The sequence below is a fragment of the Salarias fasciatus genome, chromosome 8 (assembly GCF_902148845.1).
Source record: "Salarias fasciatus chromosome 8, fSalaFa1.1, whole genome shotgun sequence".
Taxonomy (NCBI): Eukaryota; Metazoa; Chordata; class Actinopteri; order Blenniiformes; family Blenniidae; genus Salarias; species Salarias fasciatus.
Window position 1 is genome coordinate 9,084,849 of NC_043752.1, and position 24,611 is coordinate 9,109,459.

The 24,611-nt window shown below is 43.2% G+C and overlaps 4 protein-coding genes across 6 annotated transcripts in view; 3 read left to right on the forward strand and 1 right to left on the reverse strand.

The window, feature by feature from the left end:
* shisa8b (shisa family member 8b) overlaps window positions 1-8,033 on the forward strand; it is a 35,128-nt gene extending 27,095 nt beyond the window's left edge. Inside the window, exons 3-4 of the mRNA XM_030097712.1 lie at window positions 5,227-5,340; window positions 7,504-8,033. Coding sequence (XP_029953572.1) covers window positions 5,227-5,340; window positions 7,504-8,033 — 644 coding nt within the window. The remainder of the gene's footprint in view (window positions 1-5,226; window positions 5,341-7,503) is intronic.
* A 3,645-nt stretch (window positions 8,034-11,678) lies between these two features.
* Window positions 11,679-14,462, reverse strand: desi1b (desumoylating isopeptidase 1b). Its single transcript, XM_030097734.1, has 6 exons — window positions 14,360-14,462; window positions 14,261-14,282; window positions 14,085-14,154; window positions 13,850-13,959; window positions 13,154-13,276; window positions 11,679-12,802 (listed from the first exon to the last, which is right to left on the reverse strand). The coding sequence occupies exons 1-6, from the start codon at window positions 14,445-14,447 to the stop codon at window positions 12,727-12,729; spliced, it is 489 nt and encodes a 162-aa protein (XP_029953594.1). The 5' UTR covers window positions 14,448-14,462; the 3' UTR covers window positions 11,679-12,726.
* Window positions 14,463-14,604: 142 nt separating this feature from the next.
* On the forward strand, window positions 14,605-19,026 carry xrcc6 (X-ray repair complementing defective repair in Chinese hamster cells 6). Of its 3 annotated transcripts, none has more exons than XM_030097692.1 (13): window positions 14,605-14,679; window positions 15,019-15,096; window positions 15,264-15,376; window positions 15,464-15,605; window positions 15,682-15,933; window positions 16,041-16,227; window positions 16,362-16,548; window positions 16,617-16,785; window positions 16,883-17,044; window positions 17,265-17,394; window positions 18,027-18,127; window positions 18,216-18,332; window positions 18,523-19,026. In XM_030097692.1, the coding sequence occupies exons 2-13, from the start codon at window positions 15,024-15,026 to the stop codon at window positions 18,720-18,722; spliced, it is 1,833 nt and encodes a 610-aa protein (XP_029953552.1). In that variant the 5' UTR covers window positions 14,605-14,679; window positions 15,019-15,023; the 3' UTR covers window positions 18,723-19,026. The 3 variants fall into 3 exon arrangements, with proteins under 3 accessions (XP_029953552.1, XP_029953553.1, XP_029953554.1); XM_030097693.1 differs by having other exon boundaries at window positions 14,648-14,679; window positions 15,016-15,096; XM_030097694.1 differs by lacking the exon at window positions 14,605-14,679 and adding an exon at window positions 14,797-14,833.
* Window positions 19,027-19,212: 186 nt separating this feature from the next.
* LOC115392992 (GTPase IMAP family member 1-like) lies at window positions 19,213-23,270 on the forward strand. The gene is made up of 7 exons (XM_030097723.1): window positions 19,213-19,359; window positions 19,459-19,529; window positions 20,515-20,592; window positions 20,928-20,978; window positions 21,090-21,140; window positions 21,239-21,289; window positions 21,683-23,270. The coding sequence occupies exons 2-7, from the start codon at window positions 19,490-19,492 to the stop codon at window positions 22,399-22,401; spliced, it is 990 nt and encodes a 329-aa protein (XP_029953583.1). The 5' UTR covers window positions 19,213-19,359; window positions 19,459-19,489; the 3' UTR covers window positions 22,402-23,270.
* Window positions 23,271-24,611: the final 1,341 nt, after the last annotated feature.

Sequence of the window (24,611 nt, forward strand, 5' to 3'; positions counted from 1 at the left end):
GATGATCATCCAGCAGAGCATAATTACCAATTTGATTAAACTGTTAATATCACCTGTCTTTACATCCCAAGACTCTGACAGTCGTCAGTCGGGGACATCAGGCAGAGTCTAAAAGTCTCAAACAAAAATGACTCATTGCAGGGAGAAAGCTTGAAGCGAGAAGCGCTGACCTATTTATCAAAGACGACTGCAGAAGTAGTGTGACCCAGTAACAGATCACTCCTCACAACAGAAATTTCACCTTTTCTTCCCTCGCCTTCCACCCCGGCTGTCAGTGGAGGTGCTTTGAGTTTCCCTGCTCTCTAAACTTTCCCCCTCTGGGTCATAAGAGGCAAACTACTTACTCTGTAAATTAATGATCTTAGAATCTGGGCTCTCCTCCTCGCGTCACGTTGATTATTCTGACAAAAGGCATGTGCACCACCGACTCAGCAAATCGCAGAGCGAAGATTATGGGGTGTGTGGATGTGGGATGTTGGGGTCGGGGTTTGTTTACGCTGCCGCATCAAATGATGATGCACAAAGACGTTGGTTTACGATCGCGGTGCGCTGAAAGACGCGGTGCGCGCTGCGCTCGCTGGCTTTGTTCGTGCCTCATCCTGGTGATGGCAGACGCCACGCAATGCACTTTCTCCTTTGTCACTTTCCCCTCGGCATTTAAAGGCCCTTTCATGTGTCATTTGGCACACAAACAACACACACACACACACACACACACACACACACACTCACACACTGAGGGATGCACAATTATGCACACCATATACAAAAAAAAAAGCGGCGTTTCATGGTGTTGAACACGCACAATGGTGTTCCTGTGCAAACACGGGGTGGATGATGCAGGCATGAGTCTGTGCAAATGAGAGGAAGAAACAAGCATGAAAGCATCACATCAAGGATTCCTTTGACTCCATTTCAAAAAAAAAAAATGAAATAAATAAAAACCTGACTCCATGTAAGTTTATGAAGGAGATCGCTGTGTGAATGCTTTGCATCATTCGTGTTTTTGCGAACACAATGTGAGTGTGAACGTGTTCATTTATCAGGAACTTCTGTCACCTGACGTCTTTTTATTTTCAGCGATTGCACATTACACAGGAAGGACGAGCTCCCTCCAAGTTTAACTGGGCTAAACAAACACTTTTACGGCTGAATACCTCTCAGTACTCGGAATATGCTGAATAATTAATGCTCCGGTCCTCAGATATGACATGAATGACAGGCAATAATAATGCTAACTGTCACTTTTACATCTGTGGTGGTGTACAGATTAGACCGAACCCGCGAATCAGAGATAAAGCAGTGGAGCTGTGTCTGCTAAGCCACGTTAATCACCTCCTGGATCCTGCTCCGTGCTCAACACGCAGATATGAGGCTCATATCGGCCTTCTCATCTAACTCTGAGAGGTGGATTCACTATTTAGTATCAGCCAGCATTTTCTGCAATTGTGGGCCTGAATGTTCTTGTTCTTTCCACCCGTTCAGTGATGTTTCATCAAACACAGGCCTCACTTCCTCTGCTCATGGAGTCTTTGTCTTTTAGATCTGGCTGTTCGTTTCGACTCTCCTGTTTCATTCAAACAAAAGACACAGAAAGCACCTTAATCCTTCCCAGCCTGAAATTCTCACCGAGGCAGAAGACGTTACACAACTCCCTCAGCAGCATGGACTCTTGTTCTGTGCCTAAAGGATCTCGGCGCCAAATATTAACTGGGCGGCGCTTAATGGAGAAGTTAATAGTTCATAGTCCAATGTCAGATTTATGCCTGTTTTTATAAGAACATAATCCTATTAGATCAGGAGAAGTGTGTTTTCATGCCATTCAGTGGTCGTTGCACCAACTTGCATTAAAATCCTCACACTGAGTTTAACAGCTGTAACAACTTTCCTCACCTCATGGACAAATCCGTCTTTGTGTCCAAAAGGACAACAAGTTCCCATACAAATAAATGTCCACACACAATTACTGTTTATTCCATTGTGCAAACGACAAATAGAGGATTTAATGAGCAGACTGATTATTAGTTCCATTTGTAGGTCAACCGTGAAAAATGTTCAAAGGAGCATGGAGGACCTCGGTATGATTTTTCTCATTTAGTGATCTCTCATGGATCACTGACAGTCTCTCAAAGCAGATTTCTGGTAAACAAGTTTGGATTGTTTGTTTGTTTGTTTTTTTTCATATTTACCATATGTACACTTACAATTTTGCATTAACTAATTTTGCATTAGCTTAATTGGTACACATTTCGATTGTACATTCTTGGCAAAGGTTCCATTAAATCCTCTGCACAGTAGCTCATGGGTAAAGTGGTAAAAAACCCAACATTTTGCATATCCCCATTTTTTAGCATCGTCCCTTCTGTTAATGTGGACATCGATCGTGTCAGGTGTTGTTTGTTTTCGGCATGACGATACTCTGAGGTGGGTTACTATTGATTGGACATGACTTTTTATGACGTGGGATATTTTGAGTTTTCTGTAGTGTATCAGACGGTGATTTGTTTCCTTCCATACTCAGAAAGAGCTAGAGGAAGAAGGTATTCATTTTAGTTTTTTGACTTGAAATGTGACGATCAACTCAAAGGAGGAAGTGACGTCGGTCTAATTTAGCTTTGAGGCAAATAAAAAAACAAAAAAAAACCACTGGTGCGGAAGATGAAGACAACAAAATATCCTGAGTTTCAAGAAAAATCAAATGATAATCAATTGGATCAATTCTTTTTCCCTTGTGTCCACCGATCAAAGAAACTTGTGGAGACGTACGGATGAATCCAGAATGTTCTGTAACTCATACTATACTCGAACAGCTCCAGGAGGAAAAAAACAGATGAAGAAGAAGATGATGATGATGGTGATGATGATGATGGCATTTACGAAAAAAAAGATTTTTCCCTCATAATCCATTAATCAGGCACTTGCTGAGAGGCCAGCATTACATGTGTGTGCACACAGGCTCTCTATCTCTCTCTTTCTCTCTCTCTCTCTCACACACACACACACACACACACACACACACACACACACCACATGCATGTAACATGCAGAACATCTCACTGCTTAATCAGCTTACACTACTACAGCACACTGATTATCGTGTGTGTGTGTGTGTGTGCGTGTGTGTGTGTGTGTAGGCACTGGTTAAGGTATGGAGTCAAACGTGAAAATGCTGTTACCGTGAAAAGTAACTCCTGACATTTCTCCACCCCTTGGCTTCAGCATAATTTTCTAATTTATTCCACCAGAACATCCTGCCATCCTCAGTCTCTCTCTCTCTTTCTCTCTCTTTCTCTCTCTCTCTCTCTCTCTCTCTCTCTCTCTCTCTCTCTCGCTCTGTTCGTGGTTCTCGTGCCTTTTTCAAGTCCACGTGTGTCGTGATTAGCATTCAGAAGTTGCACACATCTACAGTTCTCTTTGCGATGTGTAGAACTCTCGCGTCTTTGAAGCCGTGCCTCCTGTCATTGCCACGTCGTCTTGGCGTGCACGCACACACATCCACAGAGTTGATTTTTGCATGGAAAATCAGGCTGGCGAGCGTATAAATACGCTTTACTGTTCAGTCAGAATATCTGTCAATTAAACACACAAACAGGCAAAAAGGGAGGGAAAAAAAATGAAAACGCACACATACAATGAAACAGCGAACAAAGTATTTTAAATGACCTAACAAATCAAGTGTGTGTGTAAACCATTGTGAGTGCTGCGTGTGTGTCCATCCATCCCCGGGGCTCACATCATGTGCGCTGGCTGCATCGGCGGACGTCATTAATGCTAATAGCCAGAGCTCCACAGTTTGTTCCATCGTTCATTGGCTTCAGTCCGTGGGGAATTGAACCACCGTCCCGCCCAGAGTGTCTGGCCCGCAGGTACAGAGCAGAACCACTTCAGCTCCTTTTGATGCCAGTATATCACCTTGAACTAACAGACCCGTCACACGTTGTGCCACCATAAAGCCTCTCATGAAATTCCCTTCCTCAAACTCGTGCTGGAAGTTTTGTACCTCCTCCTCCTCTTCTTCTTCTCAGAACATCGTGACGCTGCCTCCAGTGGAACGTCAGATAGTTCACTTCTCGGTGCTGCACTTTGAAGCAGGAAGTGCTTCAGCCGTCACCATCGACCACAAAGCTGTGAAACACTCCTCAGCGTCCTGGGATGCATAAAGATTTCAGACTTGCTAAACTTTCTGAATAGTAAAACGTTTCTTGCCGGCGCACGCTTTGCATTATTGCGTAACTTTTTTCAGGACATTTGTTAAGTGAAGAAGAAAATTCAGTCTTCCTGGTCAGACAAAAGCCAACAACAGCCACTAAAGGCCTCCAGGGATGTTTCATCACATAAAATATGAACTGGAACGCTAAAAAGTCCCCCAGGCAATGCAAATATAACCCAAACTTTTACAGCCACCCTGTGTCTGAATACTTTGTTAATGTCAGAGTCTGAATCCTTTTCTCAAAGCAAACAGGCGCACAGTTCAGTGAAGGCAAATTATAACAGAGTTGGCGCATAAAACTGAAGGCCTGATTTACAAAAAGGTTGCACATATAAAGATGGGAGCAAATGGGATTTTGCACGCACAGGCTACCAGCACTTCAGGGTTACTGCAGCCCTCCACAGCTTTTTTAAGATCATCAAGTCTCTGTGGATCCTGTTTAGGTGATCAGTCTCGAACCCTAACATCAACGGATCACCGTTCAGAGTTTGTCACGTCTTTGAAAATCATGTTACTGAGCAGCCCAGATCGAAAGAAATGAAAGAAACTCATGAAAAATAGAGCGTATTCATGTGGTATGACAAAATGTGAAAGATATTTTGTACAACCATATATTTTAAATTTAATTTCTCTGTGCTCAGTCACTTTTCTTAAAAATCAAACTTTTACAGTTTGCTTCTTTCTTGTTTCACTGGTGAGGAGTTTTTTTTTCCACTTTCGCGCCATTTGTCAATAATGTTATCATAAGTCCTTTCACGTGTGTCTAATGATATTGAGTGTTACGGATTTCCGATAAGATCAGTCAGTACCTCTGCCTCGCTGGAGGGGGCAGCACTGGAAACAGGCTTTGAGCTTGCCGAAGTTACAAACATATTTCATTCAGTGCTGTGATAAAGTTGTGTGTATTTTTTAATGACCTCTAAATAAAAATGTTTTTATGAAAGAGAAGTGATGCCGGTTTCACATGTAGCATTTTTCATCTTCGTCACTGACTCTCCTTCTTTGTCCCCCACCAGAGCAGTACCATCTGAATAACTCGGCGTACGGGCCGTTCGGACAGGGCCTTCCTCGGCCGCACAGCAACCACAGCACGGTGGGACTGAACAAGTACACCTCCCTCAAAGCCGTGGGTAAGTCGGACTGTCTGACGCTCACTCCGGCTGACACGGTGACCTTTGCGGGAGGGTGAGCCGGCGGCGCCGGAGCTGCCGGCTGACGGGGGTCTCTGCTTCTCGGCCGACAGGGGAGTTGATCTTAAAGTGCAGACTCCACACTGTTCCTGTCTGACACTGCTTTGGAAATGTTAGCCGTCTAAACACTACCGAGCTACTGAGTTCATGGTGCTTTTGATTCATCGACAAGTAGAGGAGAACTGTTTGACTGAAACCTTTTGAGAGGAAAGGATAAAGGAAAGATACACCCTGATCAAACACACCGAGACAACAAACACACACACACACACACACAGTGGAACTGTAGGAGGAAACCTGAGTACCTGGAGGAAATCCATGCAGGCATAAGAAGAACATGCAAACTCACTGCACCACTGTGGAACCTCAAGGCAATGCGATGTCTGATCGGTGCAAATGCAAATGGATGCAGGACGCTCTGTTTTGTGGACAAAAACATTTAGAAGGTGATGTACGAACATGACGTTCTGAAGACTGTTTCGAAATAAAACAAAATGTTGATTTTTTTATTTTTTTTTCAAAGTTTTGATCCCAGACTTCCAGACTGCAAAAAATAATATTTAATAATTTCCAAGAAATGCAGTTATATTTAAGATTTAGGACTTTGTTGTCATAATGGTTTTTAATGCTACTTCAATAAATTAATAGTCAGACAATAATTAAACAACTTATCAAGTTACTGTTGAAATGTTATGATCTTATAATATTGTATCTCACACATTGGATAGTTATCAGTTTTATTACATTTAAAATGTCGAAATGGGATTATTTCCTGATGCACATTATTCTTGAATTGGCAAAACCTCATGTGATCATTTTTTCCCCCTTTGAACGTCCTTGCAATTTCAAAGCTTTTCACTTTTTACACAGATGTGTTTTTCCATTTTCTATTGTTGAGCTCACGGCTAATTAAACAGACTGCAGGGCTGTTCTTCCTTTACCAGCTGACTGTACGGGTCGTATTGTGGCAAAGAGTCACACACACACACACACACACACACACGCACACACACACATTCTGTCCTTTAGCAGTGTGGAGGACTGCATCAGACATCGGAACACAAAGCTTATCAAGTTGGATTTTATGGAAGAAAAATGTATTTTTTAAAGTAATTAAAGCATTTTTATCGATTAAAATCCTTCATATGTAAAGAAAAAGCGTCCACTTTCTAGAGTTTACTGAAATCAGCAGAGACATGACAGTACAAACGGAGCAGCGGTCTGCCGGTGTGTTTTCCGTCAAGGTTACTGTGGGTGTAGGTGGAGAGCTGGCGGCGCTGACCTGAGCGTGGAGTTTATTTAAATAATTCCCGGTGACACACACACGCACAGGCAGAGCTCACACACACAGGACTCATGGCGGGCTTGCTGTGTCCTCTCCTCCTCAAACACACACACACACACATGCTCACCTCCATCATCTGGATTGCACTCCTTTCTTCTCCTTTTGCCTTGAGGGACAACAGTTGGAGATTCTTAAATCACCAGCTTTCCCCTCTGATCTTCTTCAAACCTCTATCTTTTCCAGACCTTTCTTTGCTTCTTCCAGCCCGATGTTTTTGATGCCAGCCAACAATATTGATCATAATTCAATTCGTGTCGTATTTTCAGTCAGACAGTACAAATAGCACCTTTTAGTGATCTCGGTTTCTGTGTGCGACCGTAAAGGAGGTCAGTTAGTGCTAATTCTTAATACTTCCTCTAAATGCCCCCCTTTGAAAGTTTAGCAGAACACTTTGAGGAGCCAGACGAGCCGACGCTGCCGGGGGGTCGGAGCCAGGGGGGTTTCTAGCCATGAGTGTGTCAGGGATTAAGTGTGATTCAGTCGTCAGCGTTTTTTTTTTTTTTTTTTTTTTTTTTTTGCAAATGACAGACTGTGTTCGCACATTGACAGTTCGTTTTAGGCCGCCGCCGCATCAGACTGTGACCGATCCAAAATGACTCTCAAACACAAACAAGTTAAAGGAGGCTAAATATAGCCTGTGTTTGCTCCGCTGGCCTATTTGTTAAAGGAGGATTCTGTCTGGTTTCTGATTTGTTGTTATTTGATGTTACAGACTGAAGCGATCCAAAACTCAACCATCTATTTCTCTTTTCTCGCAGCGGACAGCGCTTCTCGCAGCTACTACAAGAGCTTCCCGCTCATGGACTTCTCCCAGTACCAGCCCGTGGCGCCCCCGAGCTTCCCGCCCAAAGAGAAGTCGTACATCCACCAGCCTCTCCCGGCGCACCACGACCTCCACGCCCCTCTTTCCATCTCCATCCCCTCCGCCCACCTGGAGCACTCGCGCCTCCCCAAGACCACCACGCACCCGCTCCTGTCCAGCTCGGCCTTCAAAGCCTGGGAGCCGACCGGCCGCCACGTCCACCGGCAGACCTCGGCGCCGGGCCAGGCCTCGTCCTCCCTGCACGGCTCCACCCGGAGGCACGGCTACTCCACCCGCAGGCAGCAGAGCATCGAGAACATGCCGGATCTCTTCAACCAGCCCTACGGGGGCATGTACAGAGGATCCGGAGGGGCTGTGGGGCAGGCGCACCTCGTCCAGGGACCGCATATACCTCAGCCCTCCTACTACCACCACGGCAGGCCGAAGAGCTACTCCACCCACAGCACGACGGAGGTGACCGTCTGAGAGCAGCCGCAGCGCGACGCTCGACCCTAAACGCCAGCGTTCAGGACTGTTGGCCCAGCCGGAGGGGGATTAAAGAGGAAAACGAGGGTTTGACAGAACGGTGAAGAAGAACATAGAGTCTTTAAAGATCTCATCGATACAGACTTTACAAATGAAATCTACTCTCAGGCTCTCAAAGATTAGATGTTTGATTCTGACGAAGTGCAGGTTGAGCAGGTCATCAGTAGATCTAGTCGTATTGCCAAGCTGAGTTTTACAGTTTATTGGAGCTTCTCTCATGTTGTGCATCCAACAGACACTCAGTGCTGACGTGTAGCTGTTTTATCTTGTAAATGTAGTTAAAAAAAAAAAACCTTCCCTGTGGTTCACCTACAGCAGTTAGATCTCAGGAACCTTTTTTCTTTTTCTTTTTGTTTTTCTTTTTTTTTTTTTTTACATCTGCATATGGCTCAAAGCAACGCAAAGGGATTATTATTTTCATGAGAAATTCATCTCATGCAGCACCGTAGAACCAAACCATTAAATTCTCATGAACACGGACTGAAACAGGCCAAATAGAACCTTGTGTCTGGCTCAGCATGGTGTCCTAAACGACACATCTGGCCGTCAGACGAGTTCAGGAACTTTACCCTCTCTGGAAAAGCATTTAATCCACGGGTAACATTTAACTTCATTGTATTTAGTTCATTGTCTCAGTTCAGTTTATTTCCTGGCGCAGACACAAGTAAACGCACAATGGAGCAGGTTTAACATAAAAGATCCAGTAACTTTCACATTCACTGTCTTTACTGAGCAAAGTTTGGGATAAAGGAAGAAAAGGCCTGGCCGGTACTCAAACCCATGACCTTCTCGCTGTGAGATGAGAGTGCAGACCACTACATCACCATGTGACCCATGCATTAATTCAAGTGTTTCTTTTTTTTTTTGGCGTTTTCTGGTGTTTGAGAAGTTCTGGGGCCGTTTGTAACCCCAGTGGACGTTTTCTGTGAAAATTGTCGTTCATAGTATCTAAAATGATTCATAATATCAAATTCCAGATAAACTTCATGTGTGTATATCGCATAGCCTTTATAACTGATCTATCTCAGATGTGGAGCCTCTCAGCCCGTCCGTCTGTGGATTCCCCTCCTGGGTTTCACTTGTAAAAACCCCTCCTCGGTCTACCTCCACACGCAGACTCGTTTTCTGCTCGCTCCTTTTTTCGGCCTCTCGCCACCGATTTCCAACAATAAAGCGCTTTTTTTGCATTCTCTCCCATCAGGCCGAGCACGCAGGGACAGCTTCCCCCGGGTCACATTAGCTCGCCGGTGAGGACAATGCCGCCGTCATGTCGGCTCCCATCAGCCTCCATCCCGAGCGGGGAGCAGGGAGGGGGACGGCGCCGGAGCCAGGGGCTGGGAGTCTTTAGAAAATCAGAGAAAGGGTGAAAACAGAAGAGGAGAGGAAAAAAAAAACAAACGTACGTGGCTGTGTTTTTTCTTTCCTCAGGGCGAAGGGAAGGAGTCAGTGTGGATCTGAGTTTCTCACTATTGAACTGTCTGGGTCGTAACTCTGTGTGTGAATGCCTGGATGTAATTTTTAACCCAAGGCCCCATCGCAGGAGAATGGGCCGAGGCATCTCCAGGCCCGGGGCCTCAGACGCTTCTGATTTCATCTGTGGAGCCAGCGGAGGACACCATGCAATGCTGGGCGCGACAGTTCAAGCTTCCACTGGAGCTCCTGGTGGCGTTTTGTGGCTGGAACATCCTCAGGACAGAGAGGAGAACTCTTTGCAGTGATTGCGCACGCTGTCCAGAAAAGCTTCCATAAGGTTCTGTAAATGACTTTTGTTTCAAAAGAGCTGAGAGGAGAATTTTTGTTTTTTCAAGTGATTTCATAAAAGTGGGCTTAAGAATCAAGCAAAAAATTTTAAAACATTTTCAAATGAGTGCAGTCGAGACAAGAACAAATAGATTTTCATGGAGAAGTGACCAAAACCCACAACAAGCTGCCTAATAACTGCAGCAACACGGTGGTTTTACATTCACAACACAAGTTTGGAAAAATTTGCAACATTTGAAAGAAACTTTAAACGTAAACTTTTGAGTAAAATATAAAAATGGTGCATCCTTCGTTCATACCACTTCCTCCACTTTAGTGTCAAAGGGTCAGATTCAACACACACTCAGCTCGTGAAGGAGAAACTCCTCCAGTTCAGGCTGCGGGTTGACGGATGGCTTCAAATCACCTCGGCTTCTGCACAGAAACTTAACAGTCTGTAGCTTTCTCTCTCTCTCTCTCTCTCTCTCTCTCGCCACACGTCTCTTCTCCTCATAAAGTCACATTAAAGCTCTTTTTTTTTTTCTCTTCCAGCTTAAGCAATAGCAGTTTAGTGCTTCCAGAGGGTTTAGTTGATTTGCTCATCTGATCTTTGTACATGAAACAAACCACTTTTAACATCTATTTATGGCAAATGTTTGACATTTTGTGTACATCGGTGTTTTTGAACACATTAATTTTGTTCCATGTGGTGCAGACAGTGTTCTCTTTAATAGATAAATGATGTATATATCTGTTTATTTAATGGAATTTTCTATACATTTTGATTAAATAAGGGCTGTATGAACAAATTAATTTCAATTTAAATTAAATTCCGAGAGTATCTGTTATAATTTTATTCAGATATATTATTTTATGGTGATGAAAAAATGAGTTTTACTGTTTCCTGATGTGCAATAGAAAAGGTTCAGGCTGGTGTGTGGTGCTGTTTGTTCGAACATTAATCATAAAGGAGAAATGCTTGTTGTGCACAATGCTGACCAGTATATTTCGAATCTGCTGGAGTTGATTTGCAGTAAGAAATGAAGTTCTGGTGATTTTCTGCAGTAGGGGTTTACAACACTTTGATACTGCAGTCTCATGACAAACATGAGAACATAACTATGATAAATGTATAAAGAAAAACATGCTAACTGGATAAATCTGAAGCATATGTGATGTGAAGCGACAGTATGTAGCAAAAAAAAAAACGTGTATATATTGTATGTACCTCTACTTCTTACAGCAGAACGGATTTATACCCAAAAAAGCTCTAGAGACATTATTTACAAGATATTGTTTTAGTAACTGAAGACACTTTTGAAGATGGAATATTAAAGATTGTAAAAAGGAACTTTGAGGCTTTGGTTTGATTCGATTGAAATGGGAACTCAAGTCGTTACATCCACTGCTACGCTGTTTGAAATGTAATAAAATACAAGTATAAAAGTATTCTGGTGAAAAAATACAAATACCCACTGTGTAAAGTTAATGATTTGGAAACAGTAAAAACTTATTTTGAAAGAGAAAAACAACAAATAAAAAGATTTATATTATTATAGGAGGATACAGATTAAAAATGTGTTTTTTTTCTGGCAGTTACACTTCTGCTGCAAAAGATCCTGTAGCGCCATCTCCTGGCTTTTTCCTGGTACTGTGATTATATGAACACGAATTTACTACTCATAATTGAGAAACAGTTTGCTCTAAATCCAATGGCAACTCCTTTTATTCTGTTTCTTTGCAGTATTGATCCTATTTAGACACATAAATGCCTCGTCCGCTTCGACAAACAACAATCAATACAGCCACAGATTAATTCAGGAGCAGTTTATTAATGGAGCTCAAGCCAAGTTTCAACAACAGATTTAACAATTTCACATTGACACATATTTGGTTGAACAATATGTAAACATTTGCAGGTCGGCATAGAATTAGTTTTCTTTTCCTGAAGAGGTTTAAATATTTTAACAAAAATAATTGCATTCAACATGGTCAAAATAAGAATGGAGACAGGAATTTCATGAAGTCGACACTCTGCTGCAAATTTAATAAAGATATTTCACTTAAATTGCACTTTCCCCCTGCATGAGCACTGGTAATCACATTCACACTCCGATGCTTGTTTGCCCTTGCTCAAAGGCACTTCGATATGTGCACAGAAGGAGATGAGGAATCATACCCGCAACCTTCAGACTGAGAGTCGACAGCACTACCGGCCGCCCCGGAGGTCAGTGGTTTTCTTTTACTATGATTCTGTCCTGCAGGATATGTAACAATCTGTTTATGAAGTGAAAATAACGACTAGTCCTGTATTGTCTTCTGAAAATAAACACTTTGAAATAAATAATAATAATAAACGACAGCACCTTAGATTTGTTCAGACTCATTATTGAGTGTGCTGAAGGCTGATGGACTCCAGTGAGCTCAGCTTTTATCATACTTCGTAGGAACTGGTTCCATCAAAGTGCAAACTTCTAGATAAAAGTAAAATCTTGCGTTGCTCAGATAAGTGGGAGGGTGAGGCAGGGTGGTCATTTTCCCGCTGCAAACCTCTAACCTCGGTGTTCTTCGCTTCTTTTTGATTATGAATCGCATACGGATGAAAAATCACATCATTTTTTAAAATACAGAACAATAAGGCAATAGAAAACATTTGCTGAGGACAGCATTACTCAAGTTTTACCCAATTCAGAAATACTCAAAGAGATATTCTAAAGCAAATCCATCACATTTCAGACACTCGGTCACTGTGAGGTTATAATAAAAGCTGAAAACTTCACACATGTATTGCAATAAAAATGCGGAAACAAACCTTAAAACTTATAGGCTGTGAGAGTAGCTGCTGCAGGAGTGAGCCTCTCACATTGGCCTGGAAGCTTTTCCAGGACTTTCTTCACGATTCAGTGATGCTGATGCCTTTAGGATTCACCACAACCTCCAAGAAGGGACGGACAATCTGGCCGAACGGCCTGCGGGGCAAAGAGGGAGCAGAGAGGACCACGCGCTCTAAAACTACTGTTTAAAGGTTTCAATCAGGTGGATGAGAGTGCATGTGAAGTAATGAACAAGTGACAAAGAAAACCGTAAAAACACAAAATCCTGCCCAGGATATTTGATTATTAGTTTTAGTATATTTAACTCACAACATCTCCTCAATGAATGAGAGGCAGAGTCAGGAAAACTACTGTTTAAAACCTTTGTTTGAGAAGAAAATGCTATTTTTATTGTTTTTCTAAGTTGGTTCTTCATTAAATGATATTTTTTAAAGACTTTAGACTTTCATTGGAAAAAGAAAGGAACCGATTCATGAGCAGACTTACGTGGATAATACTTTGGACGGCAGGTCTGTTATGTAGGCTGGGATGGTTTCGCCCGTGAGGTATTGAGCCACTTCGTTGCTGAAGGTGTTGCAGTTGTGCTCGAACAGGTCGTACCGCTCACCTCTGTGTGGCAGAATAACAACGAGGAGAGAACAGATGGAGACAACACTTCAAGAGAGGGGAAAAGAAAAGGATGGAGACTCCATCCATCATGGAGTGAGGCCTGTGTGTCCAGAAGATAAGACACATCTGGGCTGTGTGATAACAGGAAAGAAGGGAGGGGAAAGACAGACAGACTGGAGGTCCTGGTGTTCAAATCTAACTCATTGCTCCAGTTTAATTTTTTTGTGTCACTGTTTTTTGATGTTTTTTCTTGAACAAGGTTCATATCACAGTGTAAAGATGGCTACAGTACTTGAAACTAATACGTTTCTCGTAATTTTTCACCTCAAATTGAAAAATGGGAAAACATTTGTATGATAATATATTTCAATATTCTAGGATACTGTAGTTGCTGATTTTAATGGTGTAAATGCCAGAATTGTAAAGAATAAAAGAAAAAAAAAAGACTTTCTGTTTTGGTGTTTCAATTAAATTATTAAAATGAACAATGCACTTTTCATTAATTGTGGGTCCCAATAAATGGCAGGGGATACACACATTAAATCAAAAAATATGATGATCCTGAGCTTTTACCTGTATTTGGTCTCAGCCAGTGATTCTAAGTACTCTTTGAATGTCTCTGCATTGACCTGGGTGAAGCCCAAGCTCACTGTAGACTCAGGCTCTCCCACTGATGTGCCACCCTGCGGACAAAAACACACATTCAGCCCAAAGCGTGTTTCCTTCCTGATGACAAAGGGAGCTTGGTTTGGTTCATACAGTGATCAAGTATATTTGAGACCAACAGACAGACAGCAGTGATGCTTACAGGCGTGCAGGACTTGACGCCTTCTCCACTAAAGAAGTGCTCCTTTCCATGGACCACGATGGCAGTGTGCCTGTGAGACATAAAAACAATTAAATACTATCGCCAATCAATATCTGTGACAGCATTCAACCACTTTCCACATCATCAGGAGGGATACTTGTATTGAGGATGCTCACCATACTCCGTCCACCTGTTCCCCTGTGCAGAAAACATGAACATAAGTTAAGAAAGATCATCACTGTGCTCATCTGTCAGTTCAGGCTGAACTCTCTCACCGAGCATGGCCAGGCTCAGCTGGCGGGCGATGCCGCCGGACAGGTCGTAAATGTACAGCTCCACCGGGAAGGAGTCGGTTTCCTCCATGACGGTAAAGCGAAGCCTTCAAAGTAAACCCAGATAAAACTTTCTGGTGATAAAATTAACATGGCCACGCCCACTCTGTCTCCTTATTGGTCAGATTTTTAGACGGACAGACAGCGTGTCCAATGAACGAGCCGCCGCGTTTTGCGTGCGCGTTCACGTACCGGGACGCTCTGGTCATTGATAGAAACTAGTCAGGACTTGACCCTCGGCTGCAGCAGGGTGTCAGAGCACGGTAAGACCCCGAATGCATCCCCTCCAGAACAAATGACCAAGATCCGTTCAGTTTGTGCTTTTAAGCTGAGTTCGTATCGCACCGTCAGGAAGATAAACCCAAATAACGCCGCCATGACTGATTGAACGCTCCGAGGCTACAAGCTAAGCTAATGGTGTGTGGCTAATTGGCTAAAGTTGAAACATGTAAATAATGATTAATAAATCAAAATGAAACTTTTATTCTGTTTCTCAGCCGTGCCATCATTTCAAATGTCTGTATCCTTTCAATAAATTTAAAGCACAGTTGTGTTTGAACGTAGTTTGTCTAAGTTTTGAACGAGGCTGTGTTGCTCAGCAGGGCAGATGGCTGACTGGAATGCCTACTACAACAATGAGGAGGAGGAGGAAGAGCAAGAGGAAGGAGAGCAGTCTGGAGGTGGGAAATCATCCCTGAGTTTATCCATGCGTCCATCTTTCATATCTGCTTTTGGGACTGGATCCTGATCAGAAAAAGACTCCATTATAGAGCAAGATGACACCATTACATGTTTAATGTCTCCATTCATTAAAGTTAAAGGGAAACTTTTTGTGTGTTTCTCGTAGGAGATTACAAAATCACTGGAAGAGACAGCCTGGTGTTCTTGGTCGATGCCTCCAAGGAAATGTTCATAAAAGGTGAAGATGGAGCGCCGTCTAACTTCGACATGACCATGGGGGTAAGAGACATCTCAATTCTCAGCTGTGTTTTTTGTCCTCTGATTTTCCCACCTTCACTTACAGAAGTTGTTGTTGTGTTCTTGAAGGTTGTGCGCAGTGTGTACACCAGTAAGATCATCAGTAGTCATCGGGACATGGTGGCTCTGGTTTTTTACGGCACGGAGCATTGCAAAAACCCAAACAACACCTTCAAAAATGTCTATGTGTATCACGACCTTGATGAGCCTGGTAAGATTCTACACTGCAGACCATATTGCAACACTCTCGCTCTGTCGATCTGATCAGAACTTTGTCTCCTCCGCAGGTGCAAAGCGAGTCCAGGATGTGGACGCTCTGCGGGGGGGCAACGGCCTGAAGCTGGCGGCACAGAAGCTGGGCAGCGGGGAGACGTCTCTGGTGGACGCCCTGTGGTGCTGCGCCAACCTCTACAGCGACATCAAGCTTCGCCTGTCCCACAAGCGCCTCATGATTTTCACCTGCAGGGACGAACCACACGGGGGCGACAGCACAAAGGACAGACAGGCTCGCACTAAAGCCAGTGATCTCAAGGAGACAGGTGTGTCTGATGTGCAAATCACGTGCAAATTGCGCAGATTTACAGCGTGATTGCTTTATTTGAAAAGCCATCATGTCGACTCATTTAAACCATGACTCTCTCCTCAGGTGTTGTGATTGATTTGATGCACCTGATGAAACCGGGAGGCTTCGACGTGTCGCTCTTTTATCGTGACATTGTGAGTCCGCCAGAGGATGAGAGTGAGCTGGGACTGCAGCTGGACCCCTGTGACAAACTGGATGACCTGCAGAAACGTGTTATGGCCAAGGAGCAGAAGAAGAGAGCCATGGCCAGGTAGAGACTGCTCCTCCATAGATGATTCTGCCTTCATATTTTCTTTGCCAATCTTTAATTGAATTGTATTTCTTCACATCTAACAGTCTGAAAGTCACTATCCAAATACAAACTGTTGTTCTTCAACTTTTTAGGGTGAACCTGTGCCTTGGCGAGGGCTTAAACGTCGCCGTGGGGATTTATGCAATGGCCGTAACGGCCCGGAAACCAGGCCCCGTCAAGCTTTACAGGGAAACCAACGAGCCGGTCCGCAGCAAAACCCGCACGTTCCACACTCAGACCGGCAGCCTGCTGCTGCCCAGCGAGATCAAGAAAGCCCAGGTATGCGCCGTCTCAGTGTGCGTCAGCAGTTCGTCTTGCTGTTTCTAAAGCTGATGGATGTGCTGCAGGTGTACGGTAAGAGACAGATCGTGATGGAGAGGGACGAGGTTGACTCCATCAAGAAGTTCGACGACCCCGGACTGGTCCTGATCGGGTTCAAACCCATGGAGAAGCTCAAGCTGCACCATCACATCCGGCCATCCGTCTTCCTCTATCCTGAGGAGGGGGAGGTGAAAGGTAGGACGGCGAATCCGGTCCAGTTTCTTATGGGCCGATTAGAATAAAATGAAATCCCGACTGTTGAGCGAATCCCCCGTGTTCTTCCACACATCAGGCAGCGCCTGTCTGTTTTCCGCCTTGCTGAAGAAGTGCAGCGAGAAGAACGTGTTTGCTCTGTGCCGCTGCATCGCACGCAGAAACTACCCGCCGCGATTCGTTGCCTTGGTGCCTCAGAGTGAGCAGACGGACGAGGGGAACATGCAGACATCGCCACCAGGTGAGGAATCCCTGGGCTGCATAGTTTCACTGACGCTGTTAAATTTACAATTAAATTAATTCAATTTCTGTTCTGATCAAGTTATGTTTTTTTCAAATGGGAAGTTACAAATGAAATCATAAGTGTTGTGTGTGTGACTGTGCTGATTCTTAATTGCAAACTGGTCTCGTCCCATTCCGTCACGAGAATTGTTTTTTGTTTCTTACCGTGATTTCATCAGGTTTCAACGTCATCTACTTGCCGTTTGCTGACGATCTGCGGACTCTGGATCCTCCTCGTTGCCCGTCGGCTTCGCAAACACAGGTGGACAAGATGAAGGAGATCGTCTCCAAACTCCGCTTCAGCTACAGGTTTGTTCAGAGACTTTGTTGGCCGTTAGGGGCTGTCGCAATATCAGGATTTCACACATTAATTATCGTGACCACCGTGTTTTTGGAGATATTTTGCCCTATTTCCGACTGTTCCAGTTGGGAGACGATGAGTTGTGTCTTTCTCTTTTAATTTTGTTTAGTCTAATTGCACTTACAGCAGGAGGTTCAAAAACATACAACATCTTAAGTGGGCTGGACTGTAATAGCTCCCTCATAACATTTAGATTCAAACTTTAAAGTTTTTCTTAATTGTGTCACAAAATGTCTATTTTCACAATTACTGCTGATCTCAACGTAAAACTAATTTTAATGATCCCCGCTGGTGCAGAGTACAGTGAGATGTCAAAAAAACCTTCTCCCATAGGGGTTTCATTATGGATGTTTTCAAAAACTTGACAGCATTGTTTTAAAGCTAATGCTAGTTTGTTTCCTGCATGGCAACATCACTGATACCTCAGCTGCACGTGTTGTGTTATATTGTATTAATAGAATTGTTAAAAATTTCATTTCTTTTGAAATGTTTACCTTTTGCCAGTTTTAGCCCGCGGGCCTTATGTTTGAAACCTGATGTTAAAGTCATTTGGTTTGTTTCTGTCTGTACTGAAACCCAGGAGCGAGGCCTTTGAGAACCCAGTCATCCAGAAGCACTACAGGAACCTGGAGGCCCTGGCTCTGGACATGGTTGATCCAGAAGACATCGAAGACCTCATCAGTAAGATGCCGTCCAATTAAAGATCTCAGGTCTTTCTTTAACCGGTAAAACTTATTTTTCCACTCCCGTGTCTTCGTCTCTGCCTCAGTGCCAAAGGTGGACAAGATGGATGCCAGGCTGGGTTCTTTGGCCGACCAGTTCACAGAGCTCGTCTACCCCGCCAACTACAACCCGGAGAGCAAACCGGCTCCCAAACGCAAAACAGGTCAGAGTTCAGTCCACCCAGTGAACCACTTTTCACTCCATTTGTTGCACTAGAAGTTTGGATTGTGCAGCCCTGTTTAATCCCGATGTTGATCCCATTGTAAGTAGGTCACTGGGTCAGGTGGGCTTTTTTTTTTTTTGAATACATAAAAGACCTGATTATTCCTCAAACCCTGTGACTGAATTTGCAGCTGACCCTGGAGGAGGAGCAGAGAAGAAGCCCAAAGTGGAGGTTACAGAGGACGAGCTGAAGGCCCACATGAAGAACGGCACTCTGGCAAAGCTGACCGTCCCCGTGCTGAAGGAGGCCTGCAAGCAGTTCGGGGTTCGGACCACCGGGACCAAGAAGCAGGAGCTGATCGACGCTCTGATCGCCCAACTGGGCTCATGAGGAATCCTCAGCAAACTCTCCAGCTGCACCTTGTTTTGTTGGATTTGATTTCAGGTAACGAGATGTCATTCGAGGGTCCTCGGCTTGTTTACAACTCGTCTTGCTGCATGTAAACTTGATGATTGACGAAAAAAAAACCTGTAAGACTGCAAAGATGTTAGTCTGATAAGATTCACTGGAAATCAATGTTGATATCAGATTACCGATCGCAGTTCACATAATGTTTAAAAAAAAAAAACAAAATCTGCCTAAGATGTATGTCCTGATTCTACATTTTGTTGTAAAAGTGCTTTAACTCAACATTCGTTGACAATGTTTTCTTTAATAAAACTTTTTCATAACTCCTGTCTTCTCTTTGTTTGAGTTCACGCGTGAGGCAGAATTTCTAGTTCTTCTTGTTACAGCGAGAGGAAAAAAGAGAAAAGGTGTGGACTTCCAGAGTAAGAGCTCAGCATTATCTGCATACTTGGACTTTCTCACTCCATTGTTTCGCCACGCAGCGTAATCAGACAGAGGCAGGCCCACACAAGTGAATGCTGCACCGCAGCAGGAAGAAGGAATCACCTCCCACTCCAAGCACATGTCAGTCCTGACTGAGCGGCGGTGCACGGAGGCGATTTATCTGACCACACACCTGGTAAAGTCTTGGAATTTTTTTTATTACCTTAAGTAATCATTGTGTGATTTCATTTCACAGTATAAGTTCTCTAAATTCCTTCCAATTATGATTTTTCAGCCTCAGCTGAAACTCTGCCAGCTGCAGAAACATGGAGTGTCAGTGTGACCAAGACAGGTCTCAGGATGCAGGTGAGGAAAAATGAGCTTGTCTTTAAAGACAAATGTGGCAGAAGACTGTGTTATCTCGTGACTGTAACAATAATCAGTTTAATTTCTCTACAAAAATGATGTCAGTGTTTGGAAGTGTTTTTAGCAGACATTTATTTGTGTAGTACCATTCAGATACCAGGCAATTCACAGTGCTTCACAAGGAAGTAAAGGAAATAAAATAAGGTTATTAAGATCATAAAATATATTAAAGCAAAGGTCTAGATGTTTCTACAAGTAAATCTGAGAAATATGTAGGCCGTTCAAAGCTTTAAGTAAGCTTTTGAGGTCAATTTTTTAACGCACAGGCTGTCTGACAGATTTTTTTTTTTCCACTTAGACCTGTAAATGCACCACTGTAATAATCCAGCCTGCTCAAAATAAAAGCATGAACGAGTTTTTCTGAGCTGAGTCATCTTCACTTCCTTAAGAGCACTCAAAATATGTTACAAACCCAAGTGTTTCCTTGTTAGATTACATGATTGGAGCTTATCAAGTTTATGTAATCAGTTTCATCTTTATAAAGGATCCTTTTATGCTTTTTGGTACAGTTTGTTTTCAGTGTAATATTGTCATGTAGGACAGTCAGACTCATTTAGAAATAGCCAGAAAACTACACATTATATTCATACAGCCTGTTCCTATCACAGAGGCTTAAATTCTGTCATGTTGAGTCACATCACAAAGTTTCCCAGTGGAAGGTTTCAACTCTGAAATTTGTATTTTTGTGCTTTTCCTGACTGGGAAGTGGAAACATTCCCACTAACCAGTTACTGTTCATTTTCTCCAAGTCTATTTTAGTAGTAACAAGGATTGTTACATGGATTTAGGAACGTCAAAAGATCCTGACTTAAAAAATTAAGCTGGTGTCAAATTACAAGAGTTTGCTGCAGTCGGTCAACACTGTTGAAAGGCTGGATACTGGCCAATCAGATACTAATGTCTTGTTCCTTGTTGTGACTTTTAGGCTGGTGGATGAGCGGCAACAGCCTGCAGATGGGAGTGTTCACCGTGGTGGGGTATCTTCTGTACAGGTTCTCACAGAGTCAGTCCCTCACTGTCCTATAAAACACACGGTTTGATGATGTTTCTGATGAATTGTTATTTATTGGACATCAAAGGTGCAGCAATGACACCGAGTGCATGTGTATTACCCATGGACACATTGGCTACCATCAGAATGACCAAATTCATCTAAGTGATCCTTTTTTTATTTCAGCTGGATATTTGTTTGCAGAATTAAAAAAGGAGTCGCTCCATATTAAAATGCATGTTTGATTGTACTGTGCTTTTACTTTGCATTGAAAGTGTTATTGAAAAAAAATGCATAACTCTTAAAAAAGAGAAAAACAAACGGTTGTGATCCTGGGTTTTCTGCAGCTCTCCCAGCTTTGATCCGATGGCCGATTCGCCTCTTCTGCTCTTTAACTGGTGAGTTCATTCAGACCGTGTCATTGTGCTGCTATTTCAAGCTTTGATACTCTGATGCAGACAGAAAGCCACTGATCTAAGATGTGATGTTTGTTTTGTTCTTTTCTTCAGGTCTGACAGCTCTTTGGGGTTGGGTGAGCCGCCTAGTGGGAACTCTCCGCGGTACAACATACTTACTTTGTTTCTGGCTGAATTTCCTCCCAGTGTCCCTCTTGAAGGAAAAGTGACAGATTTGACTTGTGTGTTTCTTCTTGTCTCAGGAATTCGGAGCCTTTGTAAATGGCTGTCTCGGATCTGGAGATTCTTTGTAGGTGAGTGCTGTGCTTCAGGTCCGTCTGATGACTTTTACCTTTCAGTGCCAGTGAGTTAAGCAAACAAAATTCTCAATAAATACACTTAAAGTGTACTTATATTGATGTTTCTAAATTAGCATTTGTTTCCAAGTTCAAGCGACTGAATGCTGCCTTCAGAGTCATCACTAGTCAATGCTTCTTTTTCTTTTTCTAATTCCTAAAATGTGAACCTATGTTTCAACATAGAAAAAATTGTTAATGAATTTTATGAAAAAGGCATCAGTCAGTTGGGAAAAGGACATGAGTTGCATTCATGCAATTCATAATCACCGATTAATCTCAAATACATGTGGTCAGTTTGTGAGAACAAAAGAAGCTGAAGTAATTCCAGTCCATTTCTGATGTCTACAGGGTCGTCTGGAGATGATTCATCCAATGCACAGACTGATCCGAACAGCAGTGTGAGGCTGATCCTCCTGGGACACGCCGGCAGCGGACGGACTTGCCTGGCAGATACTCTCCTGGGCAACACTAAGACACTGGCACGCACGGGTCAAATAGAGAGCAACATGCGCAGGACAGTGGTGGACGGTAAAGATCTCACGGTGATCGATACCCCAGATCTTTTGGGGGGTTCTCTGAGGAAAGAAACCCGAGCCAAGGAAGCTCTGAGGAGCCTCCAGTTCACCAGTCCAGGCCCTCATGCCTTTCTGCTGCTGATGCAGGCTCCAGGCTCCAGCATGGGGACAGACCCGGACGCAGCCCAGTTGATCCGGGCTGCCCGGGAGCTGTATGGAGAGGCGGTCTCGGGGTACATCATCCCGGTGCTCACGCATGCAGACCGTCTGGGGAAAAAGGCCTCTGTGGATGAGCTTCTGGAAGCGGACGCAGGGAGTCTTAAAAAGGCGTATTCCTTATGCAGCCAGAAACCCGAGCTGGTGGGCAACGGGCCAAGCTGCCCCCCGGAGGCTCAGAGTACGACTCGCAGGAACCTGGTGGCGCGTGTGATGGAGCTCCGGGGGCAGAGGGGGCATTTCATCCACGAGCTGCAGAGGACGGAGGACCGCTACAGGGAGGAGCTGCTGGCCGACATGGCCGCTGCACTGGCAAAAAAACTGGGACGGGCATGAATATTGGTGTATGTATGTGTGTGTGTGTGTGTGTGTGTGTGTGTGTGTGTGTGTGTGTGTGATCAGAGAAGCCATTCATTCATGCCTTCCACACAATTTTGACTTTCCAGTGAAAGGCTGATTCTGTTCCTGGAGTATTTTCGTCACTGCTCCGGTTGACCGCCGTCCACATGAATTTACAACCGCTGGCCGTGTCTTGGCTTTCGGCATGCCACGGATGCTTTTGGTTAGATATCACAGTCGCACGCGCATAACGCTCCCCTTTATGATGACTTGTACGTCTTGTGTGCGGCTTGTGGCTCATGTTTTCATACTCTGCTCCAGTGCTTTGCCCTCCTTACAGCTTCCATAATTTATAAGAGGCATCAAACTTTAAAGATGATCAAGCAAAATTCAGCTCAGCTCTGCAGTTCAGTGGGATGTTACTGCTCTCCAAAAGTCTTTGAGACTGCATTCAAAGAGTTTAACAATAGTATTTACTGCCCCAGATTCAGTTACTATCAACTGTATCTGTGTAGTTGTGGTCCAGAAATTGCTGTAATAGTTTGATGGTGAACGCTTACATGATGTAAACAGATGGATGTTGTTACAGGTATACTCAGAGGATGTTTGAATTATTTGAAGAGCTTGTGATCAACCCGTATCAGTTTCTATATATGTTGTATATATAAAGAATTTTTCCTGGCAGACAAACAATTTCAATGAGGATCTCAAGCCACAGAGTGAATATATTCATATGTATATCATTTTTAACAGGTAAATCAGTGGATTGCATGCCTCCAGACACACACACGCGCACACACACACACACACACACACACACACACACACCAGTACAACCAGAACAACCAAATATTATCAACCTAAATGGAATTAAAGTGTGCTGAACATGCGATTATCTGCTGCTTTTTTTTTTTTTTGTCCAAATGTTCTTTAAGGTTATCCAACTTCAAACTACAAACAAAAACCTCTCCTATCAGTTTTGTTTTTATATATAATTTGCTTTGAAATAGTTTATTGTGCGATTTTAATTAAGAAAAGCAGGGACAACCATGCAAACCACATGCAATCATTTATGTAGGGATTTGTAAGTAGTTCTGCATGGGAAATATATTTACTGACGATCTTTCAGTCATAGTGTTCAGGAAAAAGATGTGAGTTTTGATGGTGTGACTTGGGGTGTCAAATTAATTTTAGTTGACTGACCAACAAAAACACACCTTATCAAATCATGCAATCAGAAAAAACATACAGTAGCAGCTTTGGTTGATTTTTTTTTTTTTTTCTTATTTTAGCCGTTACAGCACTTTAAGCCACTGTAGCGCTTTCAACTAGTATTAGCTGAGTTCAGGGAGTTTGTTTCAAACCAACTATTTGTAATGTCTATGCTCTCTCTTTCTTTCTCTTAGAAGAAGTTTTATCACCTAAAACCACATTTTTTATTCTTCTGATATGAATACTGTGACACCGTGACTCTCCAGATGGAAATGACCATATTCATTAAAGGTGCTGTAGGCAGGATTCTGCATCTCCGCCATCTTGCTTAGGTTTACCTAAGCAAGATGGCGATTTGACCCATCTAAGATGGTGATTTGAAACCCAGCACAGCCAATCCTGTCCTGTTTTCTCTGACATCACGCCCTTATGCAAGTTAAGCCCCTCCCACAAGAACGTGCGACGAACGCCCCTCGACCAATCACGGTTAGAGCCTCAGGGGCTCTTCTGATTGGTCAAATATACCTGGAGCTGTCGAGATTCCTTTTCAGCTCAGAACAGAGACAGATGGAAACGCTGCGCCCTCGCGGTAGTGCAATTATGCTACTCTCCTAAAGGATTATCAATGGATACTCTAACATTTAATCCAAAGAAAACACAGAAAAATTAGCATTGACGAGCAAAATCCTGCCTACAGCACCTTTAACACTTTAGTGATTAGAAATGCACATTAATAAAGCTCCTTTACTGCAGGGAAATCTTTCCACTCTTTCTCAATTTTTATCTATAACAATATATATTCATTGCATGGCGAATATAAAATGTATATTCTCAATGTGCATAATGTTAATTATTATGAAAATGAATTACCCCCAAAATGGCCAGACTATAAGAATATATAGAAAGTTGTTTTTATTGTATTTATCCACTTACTAAACTGACTCAAGTGTGCACACTCAGTCAAAGGAAATTGCATAAAATGAAAATTTAAAAAA